This window comes from Myxine glutinosa, chromosome 4, assembly GCF_964187855.1.
Source record: "Myxine glutinosa chromosome 4, kmMyxGlut1.1, whole genome shotgun sequence".
In the NCBI taxonomy this organism is placed as follows: Eukaryota; Metazoa; Chordata; class Myxini; order Myxiniformes; family Myxinidae; genus Myxine; species Myxine glutinosa.
In genome coordinates this window covers 143926310-143950100 of record NC_136264.1, presented here as the reverse complement: position 1 = coordinate 143950100, position 23791 = coordinate 143926310, and the positions used below count along the sequence as shown (strand labels likewise).

The 23791-nt window shown below is 42.4% G+C and overlaps 1 protein-coding gene across 3 annotated transcripts in view; it reads right to left on the bottom strand.

Moving 5' to 3' along the window:
- The window catches only part of LOC137425332 (coiled-coil domain-containing protein 80), a 31236-nt gene that overhangs the window by 5778 nt on the left and 1667 nt on the right, over window positions 1-23791 (bottom strand). For 2 of the 3 annotated variants that reach the window (XM_068113646.2, XM_078776557.1), the window contains exons 2-8: window positions 18733-20850; window positions 18427-18583; window positions 16182-16318; window positions 13892-14043; window positions 13650-13753; window positions 12264-12344; window positions 12080-12147 (exon numbers count right to left, since the gene is read on the bottom strand). In XM_068113646.2, the coding sequence (XP_067969747.2) occupies window positions 12080-12147; window positions 12264-12344; window positions 13650-13753; window positions 13892-14043; window positions 16182-16318; window positions 18427-18583; window positions 18733-20409 (2376 nt within the window). In that variant the 5' untranslated portion in view covers window positions 20410-20850. Of the gene's footprint in view, window positions 1-12079; window positions 12148-12263; window positions 12345-13649; window positions 13754-13891; window positions 14044-16181; window positions 16319-18426; window positions 18584-18732; window positions 20851-21415; window positions 21436-23791 lie in introns of those variants that run through there. The other variant, XM_078776558.1, reaches the window with a different exon arrangement.

Sequence of the window (23791 nt, the reverse complement as noted above, 5' to 3'; positions counted from 1 at the left end):
AAGATGGTGGTAGTGTACCACTCATATGAAGCCCTGGGAGCAGGGTTAAGGATGAACGGAATACAGTTCCATGAACTAGAGAAAAGAACAACAGAAGATCAAATATGGGTAGAAAACCTGAATTTGGAGAGCTTAAACTAGGAGGGGGTTAATGGAAGAACACGTGTCCTGGAACAACTGGGGAGGGCCGAGAGAGCATGCAGGGAGCTAGAATGGAGGAGACCTCAGTTTTATCATCTACCATGCTCTATATATATATAGTCTATACAGAGTGTCAGTTCTACCAAAGCAGATTATTGGCTAGGGCTGATACAATCCTGGACGGTCACCACCCTGACACAGGAAGTAAGGGCAGGAATTTTGAATTTTGCTCGGTTGCCAGCAAAAGATATCCTAGTCTTCATGAAAGACTGTGGGATCTTTAAGATCCACCAACTAATGCCGGCAGAAAGGACACTCAGCTTACCGTCCACCCGAGGGACGGCATATAGATTGATGAATCACGTTGCCCATGAAACATCAAGATGACCGTTTATAACTGGGTCAGGATTTCAAACCCAGTCTAGACAGCTTTGAGGTGAGTATGCATACATCTAGCCATTCTGCCAGCCCCAATGGAGAAGTGCTTCAAAAAAACAAACAGAGGCCAAGAACTACTTGCGATGTGACAACGACAAGCATCGTGCTTCGGCCACACCATGGAATATGCCAATAATATTGAGACCTTTAGATTCCACAAAATCCAGGAGAAAAAGATGTGATGCTGGGGCTCCAGCCCATAAGGGAGAGCAGTACTCCTTTGAGCGATTGAATATCCCACAAAGGTCATCTCTTTCTTATGCCCAAAAATCTATGACCAGACCAAACTTAGAAACTTCACTCTCATAGAGTGTTCTTTGTCTTTTTTTAAATCTTTCTCTTTCTCTTTCTCTCTCTCTCTCTCTCTCTCTCTCTCTCTCTCTCTCTCTCTCTCTCTCTCGCCATCTTCTGTTTGTAAAGCTTCCCTGTGTTTCCCTTCTATGTTGAGACGAGAGAGAGAGCCATAGAGCACAATATCGTGTACGGTTAAGGTAATCGTCGTGTTTGGGCGGTTCCCTGTTCTTTTTTCCCCAACTTATTTTCTTCACTTCAAACCTTTTTCTCTCGCTTATAATTCCTTAGTTTGTTTTTTTTAACGCTCCCTTTCCCTAAGCTGGGAAAGTCAGAGTGTATTACTAACTTCCTCTTCCCAAGCTGGGAGGACGAGGTCAAGCCTCGTGTGTCCAAACATGGCGGCTGCTCATTCGCAGCGATATGCAGCGTTTGAGCAATTATCACGTGAGCATGGCATTGCGTGTTCTCCACCGGAGGGTGTTTCAGTAGAAGATATTGTTCTCGCAATCGGGATCATGATCGGGTTTGATAAGGTATGTGCGGCATCGCGTATGAACAAACGTGTTATCGTGTTTGTGTCCGATGTAGAGCACGTTGCTCTCATCGTACAACAAGGTTTGTCCCTCAACTCCGGACACTTTGTTATGGTTTATCCCTTGGATACTCCTGCTTTGAAAGTGGTGATTTCGAATGTACCACCATTCCTGGATAGCGAAACTATCCTTGCAGCGCTGCAGCGATATGGTCACTGTGTGTCCCCATTAATAATGCTCCCTTTGGGCTGTAAGGATGAATGTGTCAGTCACGTGATGAGTTTCCGTAGACAGGTATTTATGGTTCTCAAAAAGGAATATTCCTCTTTGAATGTTGATTTAAATTTCACTGCAAATGGTCGCGATTACCAAGTATATATCACCACCGACACCCTAAAGTGCTTTGGTTGTGGTGCGGTGGGACACATGAAACGGTTTTGCCGCCTTCAGAAGGAACAGCCTAACAGGGTCTAAACAGGTAACAATGACTCACAGATTAATGTTGACGTTTCCTGCTCGACAAATGTGCAGGTAAACAAGTGGACACGTCCCCTCCCGTTGAACCAATGGACAGCGCAAATGAGGGGTTTGTTACCGTTTTCAAAAGTAAAAAACGTAAATCAGCTGTAAGAAGTGCGTCACCTTCTGGGAAAAGGCAAATCAGTGAAAACTCCATCACTGGAATTCAATGTGATAACAGGTCTGCCTTATTAGAGGAAAAGGATACCTCCACTAGTACAAACAGTATCAAGGAAAAAGTGGATTCTAATTTTCCAATCACAGTGAGTGTTCCTGATCCCTCAGACAGTGTCATCTCACACGAGGACGCTCATTGTGCAGCTTCCTCCTGTCAATTGCAAGAGGAGGAAAAGCACCTAAAATCTCCCCCTAAAAAAGGAATAAATGAGGAAAATAAGGGCACAGAGAGAATAAAAGAGGATAGTTTAAATCCACTGAAGGAGAATGACATCCATGAACCGAGCATCGTGGTCATGTCACAAACAGGCTTGGAATCCCCCACCTCATATCCGAAGAATCCTCAAATGTGACTGGCACAAAACGTTCCTGAAAAAGTTAACTTTATTGAAACTGAGAAATCATGTGATGTGCACCAGGAAGCTGAAACACCAATTGATTCCCCATATGAGTAATCTGATGGTGACGGTCAAGAGGAGTCCTCTCAGATTCTAAAGGCTGTAAACAGCCCTTCGGATGACGAGCTTCGGGACTTTTTGAGAGATTCCTATCGGAAAAGGAACATTGAACTGAAAGATCATTTCCCCGATCTTCAGGTGTTGATTTTTAAAATGAAGGAAATTGTGCGTAACCCTGACACTCCAAATTTCACTGATGCTCAGAAGCACAGGTTAAGAAAAATGATCCAGAAAGCTCGGCGGGAGCTTCGTAAATGAGGTCTCTGTGTTTTTTGATCTATTTAGTTATTTATCTTCTTTCTTTTTCCGAAAGAATGAGTGTTCGTTTTGGCAGTCTAAACATTAACGGTGGTGCTAGTTTCGAACGCAAAGTTCAGGTAAAAGATCTGACCTGGCGTTTGCACCTGGATGTCTTGTTACTGCAAGAAACGCATGGAGATCTGAATGGCCAAGCCCAGTGGAGAAGGCTAATGAAGGGCCAATGGTTCTTCAGTACTATCAATTGTCTCACTGCTGGAATTGCTTTCTTTGTCTCCTCCTCATTAACACTCTCACAAGTTCAATATCATGAAATAATTCCCAGACATCTGGCTTGTCTTCAATTCACTGCCAATAATCAAACCTTTGTTTTTGTAAACATTTATGTTCCCAGTAAAAATGCTGAAAGGCACAACTTCTTTCTAAAACCAGAGGATTTTCTGGGTACAATTGGCTTAAATTGTTCTTTTATAATGAGTTGCGACTTCAACTGCACTCTTGACCCTGTATTAGACAGAAACAGTGCGGAGCCACATCCTAGATCTGCCAAACCCTTGGAGAAAATCATTACGACGATGGGATTAATAGATGTCTGGCGTATTCAACACCCCATGCAACGTCAGTTTACTTGGTCTAGATGTACATCTCAGATACACACTCTAGCCAGGTTAGACAGAATTTATGTCAATACTGTAATGCTTGACAAGATATTGAAATCTGATATCGTGCCTTCTCTTTTCTCTGATCACCTGGCTGTAACTTTGTCCTTGAGCTTGCTCTGCAGCAACATGGCAGTCCATATTGGAAGTTCAATGTCATGTTGCTGGAAAATGCTGCTTTTTGTGAAGCTTTCAAAATGTTTTGGATTAGCCTCAAAGAAAGAAAGAATAATTTTGAGAACCCGTTATTATGGTGGGACTATGCTAAGGCACAGATCGCTGTCTTTTGCCAACACTTTAATTATTTCTCATCTTTTAGTGTAAAAAGGGAGAGGTTCACACTAGAAAAGGAAATAATGAGGTTACAAACTGATGTGGCAAATAACCCCAATAGAACAAATAATCATTTGCTTATGGAAAAGAAGACTCCACTAAACAACTTAGTCGAATACCAAGCAAAAGGTGGAATGGTCCGTCTACGGATGGATCAGCTATATAATTTAAATGCACCGACCAAATTTTTCTTCCATTTTGATAAAAAGACTACCAATCAAAGGCAAATTGAAACCTTAAAGCTCTCAACTGGTAACACTGTGACGTCACAAGATAATATAAAAAGGGAGGTTTATAACTTCTTTTCAGGCTTGTTTATGGCAAATGATGTTGACGATGGCTCAATAAGTTATTTCACATCTGACTTACCCATGCTAAGTGCTGCTCTAAGGGATCAGCTTGGCTCCTTACTTTCCTTGGAAGAGCTTACACTTTCCCTTGCTTCTTTACCTACAGGTAAATCTCCTGGATTGGACGGCCTCCCAATGGAGTTTTATAAATCCTTTTGGCCCTGTTAGGTCCAGAACTATTGGAGGTCTTTACTATTTCATTACATTGTGATGACTTGCCGATGAGCTGCCGTAGAGCAGTAATTAGTTTATTACCTAAGAAAGGAGACCCTCAGCTCATCGATTAATTGGCGTCCAATCTCTCTTCTAACTTCAGATTATAAAATATTTTCTAAAGTTTTAGCTCGACTCATCGCCCCACTTCTAGAGTCATTGATTCAAAGTGATCAGTCTTATTGTATCCCTAACCGACAGATACACGATAACATTTTTAAAATAAGAGATCTTTGGGATGTGTGCAAAATAAAAAATGACAATCTTGGTTTGATTGTGCTTGACCAAGAGAAGGCTTTTGACCGTGTAAGTCATGTATATCTTTTCAAGGTCCTAGAATGCATTGGACTTTGTCCTGTTTTTCTCTCCATGGTAAAACTGCTCTATAATGGCATTTCCTCAATACTCAGAGTAAACTCTGAACTGACTTCACCTGTAAAGGTTGGAAGGGGTATCCGTCAGGGATGTCCTTTATCCGGTATTCTGTACTCTTTAGCCATTGAGCCTCTTTTAATCAAAGTCCGCAGCATCTCAACCAGATGCAGAAATTTGCTCATAAGACCTGTGAAAGTCTCTGCATATGCTGACGATATTTGTGTCATCGCACATAATAGCGATGAGATCAAGAAACTGGTGGACTGCTTGGACTATTATGGTTTAGCTTTTTCAGCTTTGGTAAACTGGAACATGTGCCAGGCGATGTGGATGGGCCCATGCCAGCTGCCTATGCCTGTCCTTCCAAAACACCTCACCTGGTCCCTCAACAGAATGAAGTACCTTGGTGTTTTCATCGGTGATGCAGCAACGCATGCGAAAAATTGGGAGGGTCTCGCTGACTCTCTCGAACAAAAGCTGCGGAAATGGAAAGGGTTGCTGGCTCTACTTTCATATCGGGGACGAGTCCTGGTCATCAGCAATTTAGCAGCATCGATACTGTGGCACAGAATCAAAGCCATTCCGCCTTCGGAACACTTTCTGCTGAATATACAGAAGACAATAATAAACTTCTTCTGGAGTGGAAAACACTGGCTTCGTTCAGAGATCCTGAATCTTCCCTTAGAGGAAGGTGGGCAATGGGCATGGTCTTGTGGACATCGTATGCAGGGCAATGGCATTTGGCATCGCCTCAATCTGGCGGCTTCTCTATAGTCCATCAGACCTAGCCTGGAGGTCCACTGCTCTCCTCCTCCTCCGTCAAGCTGGCATGCTCAACTATTCATCTGGTCTATTTCTAATGAACATGAAATGTATTGATTTGTCCTTGCTTCCACCATTTTATAATATAATTTTAAATGCTTCGCGTGTTTTCTTGGTCGACCGTGATTATGTTTCCGATGCCAAAGAGATGTTTTTCAGTGAACCTCTTTTCTACAACTCTCTTTTCAAAAGAATAAGAACGGAACGCTCCTTTGTTGATTATTTTGTTCAGAATGGTGTCCATAGCGTTGCTGATATAATGATTGACAACAAGAGATGGTTAAGTGCTGCAGCACTTGCGAATAAAGTTGGCATGCGGTCTAACCATATAATATCTTCTTTACTATGTGAAATACTTAACGTGTACCACAGAGTTAAAGTGCACTGGGAGCAATCTACTCGCACTGGTGATGGCCCAATTGTTTGTTAACCAAACCTCTGTTTCCCAAATTTAGAACTCACCCCCACTGTAAGGAATTCTGGTACAATAATAAAATATTTACCAAAAATACGTTTTGGATCTGCAGGTCTGGAAAATCGTGTTATATACCAGGCCTACGTCAAAGCAATCCGGCCCTCCTTCGGAACGTGGCAGTTGAGGAAGTGGCACAATTGCTTGCTGACAGAATACCCCTTCCAACTTAACTGGAAAGCCTATTATCATGTACTTATTCCGAAGAAAACTGCCGACCTGTCGTGGAGGTACGTACATTGGATATTACCCACCAATAAGCCCTTGCATGTTTTTTCTCCTGAAATATCTGACCATTGTCCTTTCTGTGGTGCTCTTGAGACCTTGTCACATGCATATGTTGAATGTGCATGCTTGATTCCTTTATTTGTTTTGCTTCATGAAATGTGCACTAAGCTTTCTTTAAACTTTACCTTGAATTCTTTTATTTTTGGCTTTGTCTCCAGCACACACCCAATATAAGTGGTTTTAGCGAACTTTCTCATTGCCACAGCAAAGAAATCAATATATCGCACGAGAAAAATGCAAATTGAAAATCCTTCAAGATGTGCAGATGACCTTCCGGCCTGTTTTAAAGGTCTTGTATTTGCCCGTATTAAAATGGAATTTTGTTTCCATACATCTATGGATAAAGTACAGATCTTTAAAAGTATATCGGCATTAAATAATGTGCTTTGCTCTGTGCAAAATGGTGTGTTAATCACAGATTGGTCACTCCTTGAACATAATATGAAACTTTGTGAGGAACAAAACAGTTTATTATTTTCTTGTTTCTTTTCTTGATGTATTCATGGTCTTTATGTAAATGTTCCCTTTAAAATGGTTCTGCTTGTTGTTTACATTTGATTTGTGAAATGGTTTTATTTCTACCTTTACAAAATATACTTTTTGATATTTTTGTTAAAAAAGGATGTAAAAGTCAGAGAGAGTCTCTTTTTCTTTCTCTATCTCTATCTCTATCTCTATCTCTATCTCTATCTCTATCTCTCTCTCTCTCTCTCTCTCTCTCTCTCTCTCTCTCTCTCTCTCTCTCTCTCTCTCTCTCTCTCTCTCTCTCTCTCTCTCTCTCTCTCTCTCTCTCTCTCTCGTCGGTGCCCCAGAAGCAGCTTCCTGAGCAAGGGTTATGTATGCTTGGTGGTTTGTCATTGTCTTCCCAGCAGTAGTTAGGGCAGGAATTTTGAATTTGGCCATGTTGCCGAAGATAGCTCACCGACTCTTTGCTGAGGAGTTTGCTCGTTTCTAGGCTTTGCCTATTTCATATTTAAAATGTGAAACCGAACCGCTTCCTTCGGACACGGGTGCGATTTTTTTATTTGTCTGCAGAGATGGGGCTCATGGAGAAGCTAAAACAAAAGAACAGACCAGGGCATAACAAAACGAAACGAACAGCAGGACAATGGGTGGGGGAATACACAAACAACTAGGGTAGGGGACAAAATAGAGGGAGACTTTCAGGGATAAGGGACGTGGAGAAGAATGGAACAAGGGGATGAGTTAGGGGTGAACAAGATGGATACACATGCAAACGCTCAGTCACAGAAGTGGAAGAAAAAACTGGAAAACCAAGAAAGAGGTGGGCTTGTGGAGGGTTAATTGGGGTATAAAAGATCATGGTTGTGGATGGGTGATGATCTGAGGTGATGGTGAACACCTGTCTTGAAGCACTGGAGGGAATAATGAGATTGAAGAGACTGAAGAAGTTGGTTCCACAGGCAGGAGAAAAGAGGAAAAAATGAGTGGAAGTGAGCAGCGAGTCTAGATTTTGAGAGTTTCACCAGAAGTTACTGGCAGATGCCACTCACCCTGCAGAAACCTGGAGGGTATAGAACACGGAAAGGGCAGAGGGTAAGCAGCAGAAAGGAGGTGGTAGAAGACAGCTGCACTAGCCGTCAGGTATGGCCTCCCATAGGCCTCGGATCTAACCTGGGTTAGTTGGAGTACCCGGGCTTGGTCATACGTGACTTGTAAAGACGTAGTCTGTCTCCAGCAAGCGTTGACGGACTATGTCCGAGAAAAACGAGGTTTAGCCCGGACGGTCGGCCAACTCGAAAACATAATGCCATTGGCCACCTTCGGGGGCAAAGGCATAAAAAGCCGAGTGAGGCACGTGTCAGAGCAGAAACAAAATGGGAATGCTCACCAGGTGAGGCTTTTGGGGATAGGCCAGACATTCACAAGGACACAAGTTCGATAATACACCCCATCAAGGTACACTTAAGACGTGGAAATTGGATGAAAACACAATTGACAACATAGAGATGAAACGATAAGAGAAAGACACTACGGATCTGTCCAGCATGCTCAAACACAGAACTGAGACGAGGTATTATAGATGTAAGCATAAAACGGAAGTTTTTGTTGGAATTTCTTGTATATCTCTATATATAATGGGGCAAGTGTTTGTATGTATGTATGTATGTATGTATGTATGTATGTATGTATGTATGTATGTATGTATGACCGCTCTTCACCCATTGGTTGGACAGCTGACTTGATGCCACCCACAATTGTAACCTGAAATACTTAACTGTACCTCAACTGTCACCGTAGCTGAAATACTGCCAGTACCCTAAAGTACCCCGAAGACCCAAAAGGCCCCGAAGACCCAAAATACCCCAAAGACTGAAAAGATCCCAAAGACCCAAACACCGAAAAGACCCCGAAGACCCAAAAGACCCCAAAGACCCAAAAGACCCCAAAGACCCCAAGATACCCCAAAGACTGAAAAGACACAAGATACCTACCCCAAAGACTGAAAAGACACAAGATACCCCAAAGACTGAAAAGACCCAAAAGGCCCCGAAGACCCAAAAGACCCCGAAGACCCAAAATACCCCAAAGACTGAAAAGACCCCAAAGACTGAAAAGACCCCAAAGACTAAAAAGACCCAAAAGTCCCAAAAGGCCCAAAGACCCCGAAGACCCAAAATACCCAAACACCGAAAAGACCCCAAAGACCTAATATATTGAAAGGACCCCGAAGACCCAAAATATCCTGAAGACCCTAAAAAACCCAAAGACCTAAAAAAAAAACAAAGACTGAAAAGACCCCAAAGACCCAAAAGACCCCAAATACCCCAAATACCTAAAATATTGTAAAGACCCCAAAGACACAAAATATCCTGTAGATCCAAAAGACCACAAAGACACAAAATACCCCAAACACCAAAAATACCCCGGAGACCCAATGGACCCCAAAGATCCAAAATACCCCAAAGATCCAAAATACCCCAAAAACCCCAAATACCCTTAAAGACCCTGAAGACCGAAACACCCCCAAAGAGACCCCAAAGACTGAAAAGACACCAAAGACCCAAAAGATGAAAAACACCCTGAAGACCGAAAAGAACCAAAAGACCGAAAAGACACCGGAGACCCAAAAGGCCCTTAAAGGGGAATGCAAACACAATTTTTTTTTCTTCTGAAAACCATTGACAATCATTAATCACAGTCTAATTTGAAGGGAATTTTATTTTATTTTATTGTATTTGTGAATCACAAAGTGCCGAAAAAAGCCCTAGAGTGTCGATTTTCGAGTTTGCCAGTGACATCACATTGTGAACTCACTGTGATCCTGCCGGCGACAGTACATAGAGAGCTCGGATTCCGGTAATGATTGGGGATGTTGGAGGCGGCGCGGTGTGTGGGTTGGTCATGGGTATTGTATTAGCTAGGGTGATGGTTGTTGGGGATGGTGTGGGGTGGTCGTGAGTATTGTTAGTTACGGTGGTAGTTGATGGGGGATTGTGTAGGGGTGGTGTGGGGTTGTCGTGAGTATTGTTGGCAACGGTTGTAGGGTTGTAGGTTGTGACGGTTGTCAGGGGATTGTGAGGGCATGGTAGAGGGGTGGGGAGGGGGAGGAAGAGGAGGGTGTAGGGAGGACTTGGGTACTGTTAGCTAGGGTGATGGTTGATGGTTTGTTTTTTGTTTTTTGGAAAATTGGGATGCCTCAAAAACCAAGGCCACCTAAGTTGAACATCGAGATGGTGTATGGTGGTGTGGGGTGGGGTGGTCATGATTATTGTTAGCTAGGGTGATGGTTGATAGGGGTTTGTGAGAGGATGGTAGAGGGAAGGAAAGAGAGTGCTGTGGGGTTGTTATGGGTATTGTTAGCTAGGGGGATGGTTGAAGAGGGATTTTTAAGAGATGGTGGAGGGGGGGGGGGGAGGGGGAAAGAGGTGAGTGTGGTTTGGTCGTGGGTATTGTTAGCTAGGGTGACGGTTGAGGTTTGTTTTTTTCTGGAAAATGTAGATGCCTCAAAAACCAAGGCCACCTGAATTGAACAGATATCCAGCAATATTACCAAAGGAAATAATCAAGCAATCCAAGTCAAATCAGTTGTATCAGCAGAAAATATCCTCAATAAGAGATGGCTGAAAATGTGTTGTACGCTTGGAACAAGATAGCCCTTAGGGCCGCCCGTAGGGCGGGTCTCTGCTAGTACTAATAATATGTCATGGTACTACTGCGTAAGATCATTTCAATTTGTTATTTTAAAATTGCATGTAATAAATCTCAAGTATAACCCGTTTGCCGAACCAATTCCTCTTGTGGTTCTTTGTCTATTTCATTCCCACACAAATTGTTCAGTTGATCACCACATTGCACATTCCACATTGCACATGGATGACTCCCATGACACACAGACTGGCATAGATATTGCTGCCCTTGGTTATTTTTACATCATGGTTGGAGTGAGCCTGGTCATTAAAACTGGGTTCATGACACAATATCATTCAGGAAGTAGAAACTGGGTTCATGACTATCATTCAGGAAGTAGAAACTGGGTTCATGACAATATCATTCAGGAAGTAGAAACTGGGTTCATGACAATATCATTCAGGAGGAAGAAACTGGGTTCAGGACTATCATTCAAGAAGTAGAAACTGGGTTCATGACTATCATTCAGGAAGTAGAGATGCATCATCTTCTGTTGACACAACGAAGTGACGTACAGATAGCAACCCCTCACTTAACGGGGTAATTGTACTTCCTGTCTACTTTGAACAGGTTAAATTGGAAATGTGCTTGTTAAGCAAAAAAAAGATTTTCATTCTGTTCCTTTTGTATTGTGAAGTATGATGCTACTTGCACCATTATACAAACTAGTGAGGTACCCGTGCTACGCACGGGTGGGAGGCCAGAAGCAAACAGACAATGCAGAAACGGCGAATGCTAAAGCATGAAACCAATAAATTCCACATTCCTGTAGCACCTTCATTCGCACGTCAGACATGGACAGCAAATTCTTGATGGAGTTTCATGAAAAACGTACCCGTTGGCAAACAAACGGGTACGTGTGTTCCATACCCAGTCAATGGCGAATCTGCATATGGCAATCCGCAAATTTCATGTTTAGAAAGTAGAAACCATCACGGCATTAGGCATTCACTTGAACTCGATATCTCTTTTTTAATTCCAAACAGCATAACTCCAATCACAAATGAAATAACATTAATATAAAAAATTAACTTTTAACAACATTCGTGACAGAAACAAATATTTAAATCCTGATGTGAAGTTCTGTACGGTTGGGTGAACACAATTACGAATTCAAAATCGTAATTGTATTCACCAAATTCCAATCATCAATTGATACTTGAACAAAACGATTAACACGATTAACGTTGAACGATTAAACATTACGATTGAATGACGGTTGTATTTGGATATTATCAAACCCGCGCATTGCCGTCATCTGTCCACTTCCACATTTGCTGCAGATGCATAATTGTCATCAAAATCTAAACAGTATTTGTAGAATTTCAATAAAAGCCACATCACTGTTCATATCGGTAAATATTATTCCATCGTGTTTGGAAAAACTGGAAAATTGGAAAACTTGGAAAACTTGAAAAACTTGGACAAATTGGAAAATCAATATAGCCTATTTAACTCCCAGGGGTCCCAGGAATACCCACCCAAAATATCGTTGCGATCGGTTGAGCTGTTTTTGCGGTACCTTCAAACGGACAGACGGATGGACATTTGGTGAATTATAGTAAGATCATGCAGCAATGCACCCATGACCTCCTACCTGGAAATATTTCCGAATGTCATTCACGAGAGCAGCACCAATTACTTCAGTATGAACCGTTCCTGTTCCTGAAACATAGCAGTAATGCACATACACGAGGGGCCAAGATGAAAGAAACAGGTGACAATTTGGAAAATAAATAACGGGGTGTGTGGGTAAGGCATGCACACTGGTCGTTACACACCATTGATGGAGTACAACAGGAACTCTCCTGATGCATCCTCTCCTTCTCCAAGCATGTTCAGCACTACTATATGCCTTAGACCTGTACACAGCCACGTTCATACATTTTGGGTGCGGGTTCATGACAGAAAACAGTACAACCATTGTTCATGCATAAAGTGCTTGTGTAAATGGACAATAGAGTAGTATATATACATTATACACAAAAAACAGCAACAAAATCACTTTTCAAATCCACGTTAAAGGGTACATCTCATATCTTAAAATCATAAGAATATATTTTTTATTTTTTATTTCGATTCTCGAAGAGATGAACACGTAAAATGGGTCGTGATGTCTGTCCGGATGTCCATCGTCTGATCGTCTGTCCGTTGGTGTTTTGCTATTTTTGCTACTCCTCCCTTATCACCCAGCTAATTGTTCTGAAAGTTGAAAAAATGAATACAAGACAGTAGCCCGCACAATCGCTCGGGCTTTGATCTTCCAATTTCAGATAATGGTGCTCCCCGGGGGGAAGGGGAGGTTACCCCCACCAAATTTCAGATCTCCACACACACCTTATTTTCCAACCAATTGCTCTGAAACCTGATACAACCCTTCTACTCGATGGTCCACAGAATCGCTCAGTCTTACATTTTCCGATTTCGTATTTTTCGATCACTGATCATGGGGGCTTCCAAGGGTGGGGGGGGGGGGGGGAGGAGGGGGGTTACCCCTGAAACTTCAGATCCCTACTCGTCCCTCAGATAGCAACCAATTGCTCTGAAACCCGTTACAACCTTTCTCCACGATGGTTGACAGGATCACTCGGGTTTATATTTTTAGATTTCGGATCACGCGGCCTCCCAGGGGATCAGGGGACTTCCTTCACTTCAGGGGGGGGGGGGAGGGTTCCCTCAAATCTTCTTCTTCTTCAGAGGTTCCCTCAAATCAGCAGAGGTCTGAGCTACAACCTCAAGAGATGACCATCAGCCCACTCGGGAATATTTTTTACTAATGCATTGTGGGAAATCCCCACTACTTCGTTGTGCTGCATAAGATTCAGAATGATTGCATTTTGCATCAAGCTTCATTGAACTGCAATTTAAATGGGGCACCCTGGAAGTGAAATCAGCAGATGAAGAAGATGGGAAGAAAGTGTTAATACCATATCATTCATTCCATATCAAAACAAATTCTGACGAAGTGAAATATTTTGATAAATACATTGGGGAGAAGTCATGTTAATACAGCACAAGGATACCTTGATGAGCTCATACATCAGATTCATCAAATGATGTAATTTCTGATCATGTGACCATTTCTACTCTGATTTGATGGGAAGACCGCACATTTATACAAGTGATGTAACCAAAAGAGACACATCGATTGGAAGAAAAAGACGTACCCAAGACACAAGCTTGTCCATTCAAAGCATATATCTGTTGCTGATACGCCCAGCTCTCGTGTGACGGTGCAGAAATGGCAAATAGACGTCTGCGCCACCGGAACCTACAAAGAAACAAGGAAAAAGAGAACTTTTCCTGATGACTCCAACTCTTTCACTCCACTCATTAAACAGTCGTCTCTACATCCATGAATAACCCCCCCCCCCCCCCCCCAACTGCATTCCAACTCTCAAGGCTTCACCGAGCCAGGAAGTTCTCGAGAGACGAAGGCTCCTGTTCCTGGTTACAGGTGTTCACAGTCTCCTTTTCCATCACCATTTCTCTGAGACGAGAGGGGAATGTATCGACGAGATCAAAGATGGCTTGCACCCCAATGGGAACTTCGTAGAATTGCTGCAATGACACAGCAAGGGAAGATTGTTAATTCTGCCACCGAAAATACACGGAGGTTACATATTCACCCCTGTTTACCTGTTTATGAGCAGGATCTTTCAAACGTTGTGGCCAGATTCAGGCAAAACTTGGTGGACAGGTTGGGTGTGTCACAAGGACGAATTTCTTAGATTTTGGTTGACATCTGTATCCGGATAAGGAGCCTGGTGTTGGCTTAGCGGTTAGGGTGTTGGCTTGGGATCCTAGGATCCTGGGTTCGAATCCCAGTCGATCGCTGAATTAACGCCAGGGGGGTTGACTCAGCCTGTCATCTTTCCGAGGTCGGCAAAATCGAGTACCAGCTCACTGGTAATTCCCTGTGTGTCGCAAGAGGCGACTAACAGGGTTGGCGGCAGGAAGGGCATCCGGCCATAAAACATTGCTTCAAAAAAGGGGACCACGGTGCCAAAAAAGGCCAACCCTTGCCCTGCTCTGCGAGGAAAAATGGCCTCCAAAGGTGGTACTTCTGTATCCGGATACCATAATTTTTTAAGTGATTCTTCACAATTGAGTGATGAGACCAAAAACGATATATAGCATGATATTTCAAAAAGTTGTGGATGGATTATAACAAAACATGGTGTGCAAGTTGGTTCGGTGACGAGAACAAGCCGATTATTTGAGTTCAGATCTGAATCCAGTTCCGGCCTATCAGTGGATACAAAACGTAAACTGTTCAGCCTGGCGGAGGTATGCTATCTACCGAGTGCCGTTCTAGTTTTTCTCTCGCTTTGTCTAATTCATCTTATACCAACTGTCCGATTGCATCTCTCATGCACTGCAATGGTTGTTAAGAGGAAACTATGGACATTATCTCCAAATTATATTTGTTATTTGACAAAGGTAATTTGTATACTCTCTGCCAAAAAGTTACGTGGGACACATTTTATTGACAATGTATGCAAACCCTGGCAGAGCCATTTAACATCTTGTAGGGGCCTCCAGATGCCCTAACCTGAGTCTTAACCTTGACGTCTAACATCTGCTTCCAGTTTACACTACTCACAATAAGTTAGGGATATTGTGGGAGTGAGTTTATGTTTTTATAGGGGTTAGGGTTAGGGTATTTAAATCAAGAATGCTGAGTTTTTTCACACATTAATAACCATAGAATTAGGACCAACAACTTTTTTCAACATAATTAATACACAAAATCAACCACACCGAAGAACCTGCCAATATCCCTAACTTATTGTGAGTCGTGTACAATAGATTTAAGGTGAGATTATTTGCCATTCCTCACATAGTGCAGCTTCTAGTTTTTCCAGATGTTGTGATCAATGTCGTCAGGCCTGTCATTTAAGTTTCAACACAGATTACACAGACCCTGCCATCAGAATTGCACAATATGTACACTGACCCATCGCTCCACAAAATTCCAAATGTAAAGGACCCAGGATCTGGTCATTGCACTATTTGCACCTCAATGTGGTGACAACACAGAGGCTCCATGAACTGTTATTGCTTGCCTCGTATCTCCATGACTCCCGAAACACTTTTATATCATGGAGGTTTATGTGACCCGACGAATTAAGTCCGTTTCATTAAACAATCTGTGCTAGGCTTCGCTTTCTTTTTTATGATGCAATTTTCAATGCTTGTTGTTTCCTTCAATGTTTCACTTCACAATGATGTTCCTCAAAGTTCATTTTGGTTTTGCTCGGAAGGTTAAAACATTGCTCATGGAGGTCCTCCCTATCTAAGAGCCAATTAACATCCATCCTTTGAATGCCAATGTGAAGTAGGGTGTACTTTCCCTGAAAGTGACCAGAGGCCATTCACTAACTACTTATACCTTACGTATCCTGTTGCTAGTATTCATTTTGTGCAAATAAGGCAAATGTATCAGCAATTCTCACATATGGAAGAGGTGTCCCGTGATTTTTAGAGGGTTAGTGTGTTTTATTAAATGGTAGACAATCCTAAGGTCTTGACACCAAGTCTGGTCGATGGTGTGAAACACACCCCTCTTCTGTATGCTCGGCCCCTCTGCCATAACTTGGGAACTTCGCTCGGTTAAGGAACAAGTACACAACTCTGTACATGTGTCATGCGTTAATAATTTCTCCAACATTCTTTCTCGATTCCTGGATTCTGACCTTGACCTTGAGGTCGAGATCCGTCAAGGCCATGAGGAATTCGCCATCTGTAAGGCCATACATTTGTCGCAGCTTCCAGGCCAGATTCCAAGGTCTGGTATATCTGTTGGATTGAGTGGCCAAGGAGGTCTCGTTCTCTGTCAGGGAATATCAAGTCACAGTATAACCACTTGAAGACAAAGTAGCACAAGGCACACCTTAATACATTATATAGTAATCATAAATAAATGCACTTTACTTATATCATCAAGATACTCACAGTAGTAGGTCTTTCACATGTGCAAATGTTAATCATACACTTCATACAAAAATGCAACATCAAGCATTCTACTGCATATATCAAGCCAGGTATGTTAACTACCTCGATGTTCAATGATGATCAAGATCCATTAACAATTAAAAGGTACAAATTTTTAACATGAAGGTGAAACTGCAATTACAGCTGCAGAGCTATATCATTATAGGTTGCCAAAAGGTATGGAAAAACTTGAAATCTGATATGAAATGTCAGGCAGGGATTGAAAATTTGCCAATAATGTTTGATTGTATACAAAGGCATACATTGTTGGACTTTTCCTGAACGTTCACACTTACCATTTATAAAGGGTAGGAAACCAGGTACTCGTATAATCTAGGCCAAATTCACTGCCCTAATCTACAGGGGTACTGACTGCATCAGCAGAATAGCTGCACTTCAGTAATTATGCAACTTGTATATCAAGGTTGTAATTATTAAATCATGGCTGGGAAGATATGTATTCACGAGATAAAGAGATTAGATAGGTTTATAGATAGATCGATACATCGACAGACAGAGATATGGACACAGATGTCTGAATTAGATATTTCTGTATTTCGTTTTTAATTATTTTGTTAAAAAAATAATTTAAAAAATCCATTGACATTATGGGATATTATGTGTAAATCAATGACAAAAAATCTCAATTTAATCCATTTTAAATTCCGACTGTAACACAACAAAATGTGAAAAAAGTCAAGGGGTGTGAATACTTTCTGAAGGTAGATACTTAGAGGAGAATGTCATAGAGGTAAACCCAAACAAAGTTAATTTTTATACCATAAGTTTTGAGCGAGGTCACATTTTTATCACATCTAAGACTAAAAAGCTCTAAAATTTTCACATTCCTATATGCATCGAGATATCTTCACTTTATTCACTGATATGCCTCCTTCGACCAGGTTAATGGCCTGAAATTCAATAAGAATCGTTATGATTGAGCAATAATTTAATGAAGACGAGAAAAACATATTGCAAAACGTCCATAAAAGTTTAATTGCTTATTCTCCCAGCAGATCACCAACACAAAGTCAGTGATCAAGTCTTCAATTAAAATCCCAGCTTTGTTGTTGTTCTGTTAATAATGCAAATTATAAAAAATATGTGTTGATTATATCTCTCTATATTATAAAATAAAGTTTTTGTTTGTTTGTCTGCACAAGCTAATCTCCTGAACGGTGAAAGATAGGAGGAAACCTCCAATACAAAAAATGTCGGGACTGGCCCCGGGAAGGTTATAGGCTAGGTGGCGAGGCCGGTTGGGGCCGCTTCGGCCGGGCTGGGCCCAATTCGCAATTAAAAGCTGAGCTGAAATATAGTAGTCAATCTTCTACGGCCGCGAGTAAAAGCTGAATTATGGTAGTAAATTCATTCAAAAAGAACCAAAAATGTCGGGACGGGCCCCGGGAAGGTTATAGGCTCGGTGGTGAGGCCGCGCCGCCCATTTCACAATTAAAAGCTGAGCTGAATTATAGTTGTCATTCTTCTACGGCCGTGAGTAAAAGCTGAATTATAGTAGTAAATTCATTCAAAAAGAACTTAAAATGTCGGGACGGGCCCTGGGAAGGTTATAGGCTAGGTGGCGAGGCCGGTCGAGGCCGCCTCGGCCGGGCTGGTCCCATTTCGCAATTAAAAGCTGAGCTGAATTATAGTAGTCAATCTTCTACGGCCACGAGTAAAAGCTGAATTATAGTAGTAAATTCATTCAAAAATAACCCAGGCAACGCCGGGTGCTTTCAGCTAGTAATTATATAAAAATTATAAAATTATATATATAATAATAAATATTTTTATTAAAATGTAAAAAATTGTATAAAAGTTTGTTTTATGATGTGAGCAGGTTAACTCGCCCTTATACCTGTACACTTGTCCTACGAAGAAGCCATAAATATAGCACAAAAGCATGGCAAGTGCTCAACGTGAATCGGCTGATATAACGGGACTCACCACGGTGAAAATGTTCGATGGACAAAGAGCTGTGGGTGTGATTTCCGAGCAAAGAGATCACCGAGATGTGCCGCATCCCCATCTCGCATGCACGTTCCAAGTAGGCATCTCTTTGCTGCTCGTACATGGGCTCGTCAGCACTCGAAGATGAAATCAGCTGCATGTAGAGATGTATGAATAATATATAACATGCAGTACTCAAAGACTATATTAGTTACAGGAATAATAATTGTGCAATAATAATAACAATAATCGTTTTATTAGCAAAAGCGATGAAGCTAAAATGGGCATCTCACCGGTACTCACCAGTAATCTTCGTCTATTACGAAATGGAGTCAAGAATCCCATCATTCTGGCGTTGGGTGTCTGCCCACTAAATCTCTGCATACCCAGGCCTGTCTGAAGGTCCTCACTGGACTTCGCCGTCAGGATTTTTCTCCTTCTGTTCATATTCTTCCTTTTGTTGTTTCTGTTCCTCCGACTAGACATCCTCAAAAGCCCTCTTTGTCGATTCGGTTTTCTGACCATAATTCGATATTGTTTCCTCAAAGGTTGGTGTGATGTTTCTTCTTCTTCTTCTTCAATACCTCCCATTTCTTCTTCTGGTTCTTCACTATCTTCTACTTGATAATGTTCTACTCCATCAGTTCTAATGGCTTCCTTCAAACCTTTTTCATCTTCGTCTGTTTCTTCCAAATATTCATCACCTTCCAACTCTTCGCCTACTTCTGGTGATCTCTCTTTTTCTTCCTTTCCTTTATTACGTATTCTTTCAGTGGAGTGTTCCACCCTCTTTCCCTCACCCTCTTCTCTTTCCACTCCAGCTTTTGTAATCAACTCATCCTCTTTTTCTTTCTCATCACCTCTTCTCACTTTCTCCTCCTCACGTCCATTTCCAACACCCTCTTCTGGTAATTTCTCCCGTTGTGATGGCATTCTCTCAATCTCTGTCTTCACTTCCTCACTTTTTACCCTCACATTATCTTTGTATTCCTCACTGACTGCACTTGTATCTTTCTTTTCATATTTATCAGATCTCTGGAAGGTTTCAATATTCGGTGTTGGTGAAGCTAAAACTCGGCTTTCATGACTGACTGCAGACAGCAAGGACACCTTAGTTGTCATGGAAATGGTCACAGCAAACCTCTCAGCCTCTCCCTGCACCTCAGTCTTCTTTGATGAAGGTTGCTGCTTGTGAATGTGCTGCTGTGGCAAGGATCCTCCAAACCTCAAACCCCGGTTATTGCTACCACCACGCCTCATACCTCTCACCACACCCACATTACTTTTATTTCCTGTCACATGGCTGTTGATTAAAGCCACTGTCCTATTACTTCCCTTCCCTTTGGTCAATGTTTCTACTGACCCTTCAACTCCTGCTACACGACACTTTTTCACAAATTCGCGATGCCTCAACTTCTCGAGGTGTCTCCCAGGTGCCCTGTCAATTAATTCAAAGATGGCTTCCATTCTCACTGGGTAGGGGTAACGCTCATGCATGCGAAGATTTTTTCGGAGTAGCACCATTTCAAATTTTCCAGGCTTCAACTTTAAGAAGGATGCAAACCGTCGGACTATAGAAGGTCCTATGGCTGTCTCAATCACGTTTCCTCCAAATGTAATGTGGCGAAGTCTACCAGAGAAACCTCTAACAAACTTCTTATTCCCATCTCTGGCACGATTGCGGCCACCCCAAAAAATGAATACCTGTGTGACAGAACGCTCTGCCAACTCACAGAAAATATTTGGTTCCATGAGGCCTACCATGAGACGGTAGTAAGGATCTTGGTGCCCGGGTGTACTTACCACCCATAGCCGACGGCTACCAGACAGAGGAGCGAGGAAACGAGCAAGCGGATATCCTCTAGGTGGATGAGGGGGATGTGGACGACGAGCTGGAGTGGTGGTGCTGTTGAAAGCCCGTATAACAGAGAGAAAAAGTGAGATGTAAAGTAGGGAAGAAAAGTGGAAAATGGAACTCATGATGTTCAAGAGATGATTGCCACCCTCTCTTTCTTCCTCTCCCTCCCCCTCTCTCTCCCTCTCTCTCTCTCTCTCTCCCTCCCCCTCTCTCTCCCTCTCTCTCCCTCTCTCTCCCGCCCCCTCTCCCTCTCTCTCTCTCTTTCTCTCTCCCTCTCTCTCTCACTGTCTATTATTCTTGCCCATTGTTAACTTTGATGTGTTTGTTCAATTACTACCTTCTATGTTTCTCTTTCTTTTCTGTTCCTTACTCTACACCTTACCTTGTTCTTACTTTTACTATCACTATATCTTGACCCCAAAAGTTTCCTTAGTTTGTTTGCTTGCTGTCTGTAAGTTTCATATCTTGAAGTCTATTCTTTGTCCCCGTCGTCGTTTCTGTCTGTCTCTCCCTCCCTCCCTTCATCCGTCGTGTGCTGGCTGCTGCGTGGCGTGTTTGCAATGCTGGGAAGGGGATTAGGGTGGGAGGGGAGGAAATAGCAAAGGAGAGGGACAGAAAAGAAAACACTTTTTTTTTTTCTTTTTTTGTTACAAAAACCAGAACAAAAAAAAACTGGCAAATGGTAAAAAAAATGCCAGAACCAGCAACTGCCAAAAATAAACTCAGAAAACTAGAGCAACAGAATTATAAACAAATTATATAATCTAAATTTGAATAACTATGTATCAAATAATAAAGCTGGATACATTTTAAAATTCTGACTTGGGTATTGGTATAAATGGCGTACTGTTCAAAAAACAAACCACAGGATGTTCAAAACTGAAGGCACCACCAATTAGTCTCGCTGCTGATTAAGCAAAGCTCAGATCCTACGTTTTGACCACCGAGTGGTCTTCATCCGGGACTGCACAGGAATCGTGCGCCTGGTGTTTAGTATCTCCCGAAAGGGGAGGGGACATCACGTGACTCCAATAAACAGATGATGACACCAAACATTGTGTTCATAATTTTCATGATTATTTCTATGGATTAATTTTCAATGATAATGAAAACGACATTAGGGCTTACCAACTGCTTTTTGCAGTGATGTGCTGTCCCCTTCCCTTGGGAGGATCCGAAACACCAGGTAATCTCTGCCCTCCCCTCCACCCTTCCCTCTGTGTACATAGTTTCACGCATCAATCTAGCAGCTTCTTCTGGCCACTGATTATTTAAACGATTCCTTCCCCTCTCTGTATTTCTTCCTTCTGCTCCTATTTTGTCCCCTTCTCTAACCCTGCCCTTCTTTTCACTTACTTCTTCTTCCCCTGTTCTTTTCCCTTCTCTCCATCATTCCTGGCTTGCTCACAAACCTGCACCTCACGTCTCATGGGTTCGTACAGCACTGCTCTTCTCCGTGATCGTAACTACCTTACTCTCAACTATGGGCGTGATGGATGTACCATGAGCAGGTTAGGGTTAGGTCTTCTGCAAGTTCAGAGGCCTGACCCAAGTTGTGAAGCTCCTGACCAGGTTCTCCGCTAATGGCACATCCTCCATTATGAACCGGCATTTATGATCAACTTTCTATCCCACGCCTCAAGTTTCTCCTCTGCCCCTCTTGGCTCCTATGGTTGTGTCCTTGTGGAAGTCCAAATGTCTCTGCCTATTGGTGGAGAGCTACCACAGTGCTACAAAATCTGGTTATTCACTAAAGCTCACTGATAGGGACTAATCACCTCATCAGGTAGAGATCATTCTGGCCAACTTAACTCCACCTTTGCGATGAGCACAGACGGCATCAGTGCCCATATTCTTATTTCCAGCACTGCGGCTCTCACATTACCCGTCTACTTTCATAAGCCTGTCCTTTACGTTAAGCCATATCCTGTCTACTTGGACAATCAGCATCACTAAAATACACAAGAAGGATCTTCTCAACTACAACAACTGCAAGAACATCCTCTCAACTACAAACCAGAAAGCTTACTTCCCATTCTCAGCAAAGTAATCAAATCCATCGTTGCTGATGATATCAAGTACTCTTTTTCTCAAGTTTCCTCATCTCTCATCATCAGTTTGGATTCCATTCCAGTCAGTCAACTATGGACACGTTGCTAATTCTCTCTCAACATTTGACATTGGCTCTGTATCTCAAGAAAGAGATCATGGCTTCATCTCTGGCCATTTCTTTGGCATTATAGACTTGGTGGTGTAAGTGAGAGTGTCCACTCTGAGTCTGGGAAGTCAGCTGTTTCATACCCCAGCAGGGTCATATGAAAGATTAATAATGGTGCGTGCTGCTTCCTTGCTTGACGCTCAGTATTTTTTTTAAAAAAGGATAGAGCATGAACAAAAAAAACATATGTTCATAGTGCAGACTTTGATGGGCTTAATGCCCTACTCTTGCATTGCAGTTCCTTGTCAGGGAACACACACGCACACACGCACACACACACGCACACACACGCGCACACACACACACACACACACACACACACACACACACACACACACACACACACACACACACACACACACACACACACACACACACACACACACACATATATATATACATATATAAATCGCACCCCCTAACTTGACGAGGAAGCAAGGCACAGATCGAGTCTCACCCCAGCAATTGCCGCACGACCTGTTAGCAACAAGTGTCGTCTGCCACGCGAACACATTGTCTCTGCCCTGCTCATCACCAGTTAGGTGATGACAATGTGTTCACGTATAATCCTTGCGGAAGTCCTTATATATATATATATATATATATTTCTTTTGACAGTCTGGAAACCCCCTTCTGCTTGTCAGGTTTTCTGCCTGTGGCATAAAAGGCCATCTTCTTTTCTGGCTTGCTGACTTGTTTCATTCATGCTGTCAGCACATCACTCTCAATGGAAAGGCTGCAAACAGTCCAGGCTTCATTACCCCAAGCCATCTTGGACCCAATCCTGTTTCTCATATTATCCATCAATGACCTCTGTAATGCTCTTGAAACATCTCTCTTCCTCTTTCCTACACATGACGCCATGCGATACCACATCCCATCGACAACCCAGTAGCCGCTGATTCCCTCTCTGCCGACCTGAAATGGATCAGATGCTGGTCTGACACTTAGAACATGGCAAATCTAACATTATCATCCTGTCTCTCTGGAGGGATCTTCTAATGAACCTACCTTTATGTAACCACAATCAACCACCAGAAAAGGTTGTGTTGAATCATTGTGCCTTACCATCAGCTCTGACCTTTTCTGAGCAGACTATAGTCTCCAAAGCCAGCTGCGGTCTCGGCATCCTCTGTCATGCCAAGTTCTTCATTGGGAAATCTCACTTTCTCACAATATACGAGGTCATTTTCCGTAGCTCAATGGAGTACTGCTTTCTCCTATGGGTTTGTGTCCCTACTTCACATCAATCTCCTCTAAATGCTGTGGAATCCAAAGATTTCAAC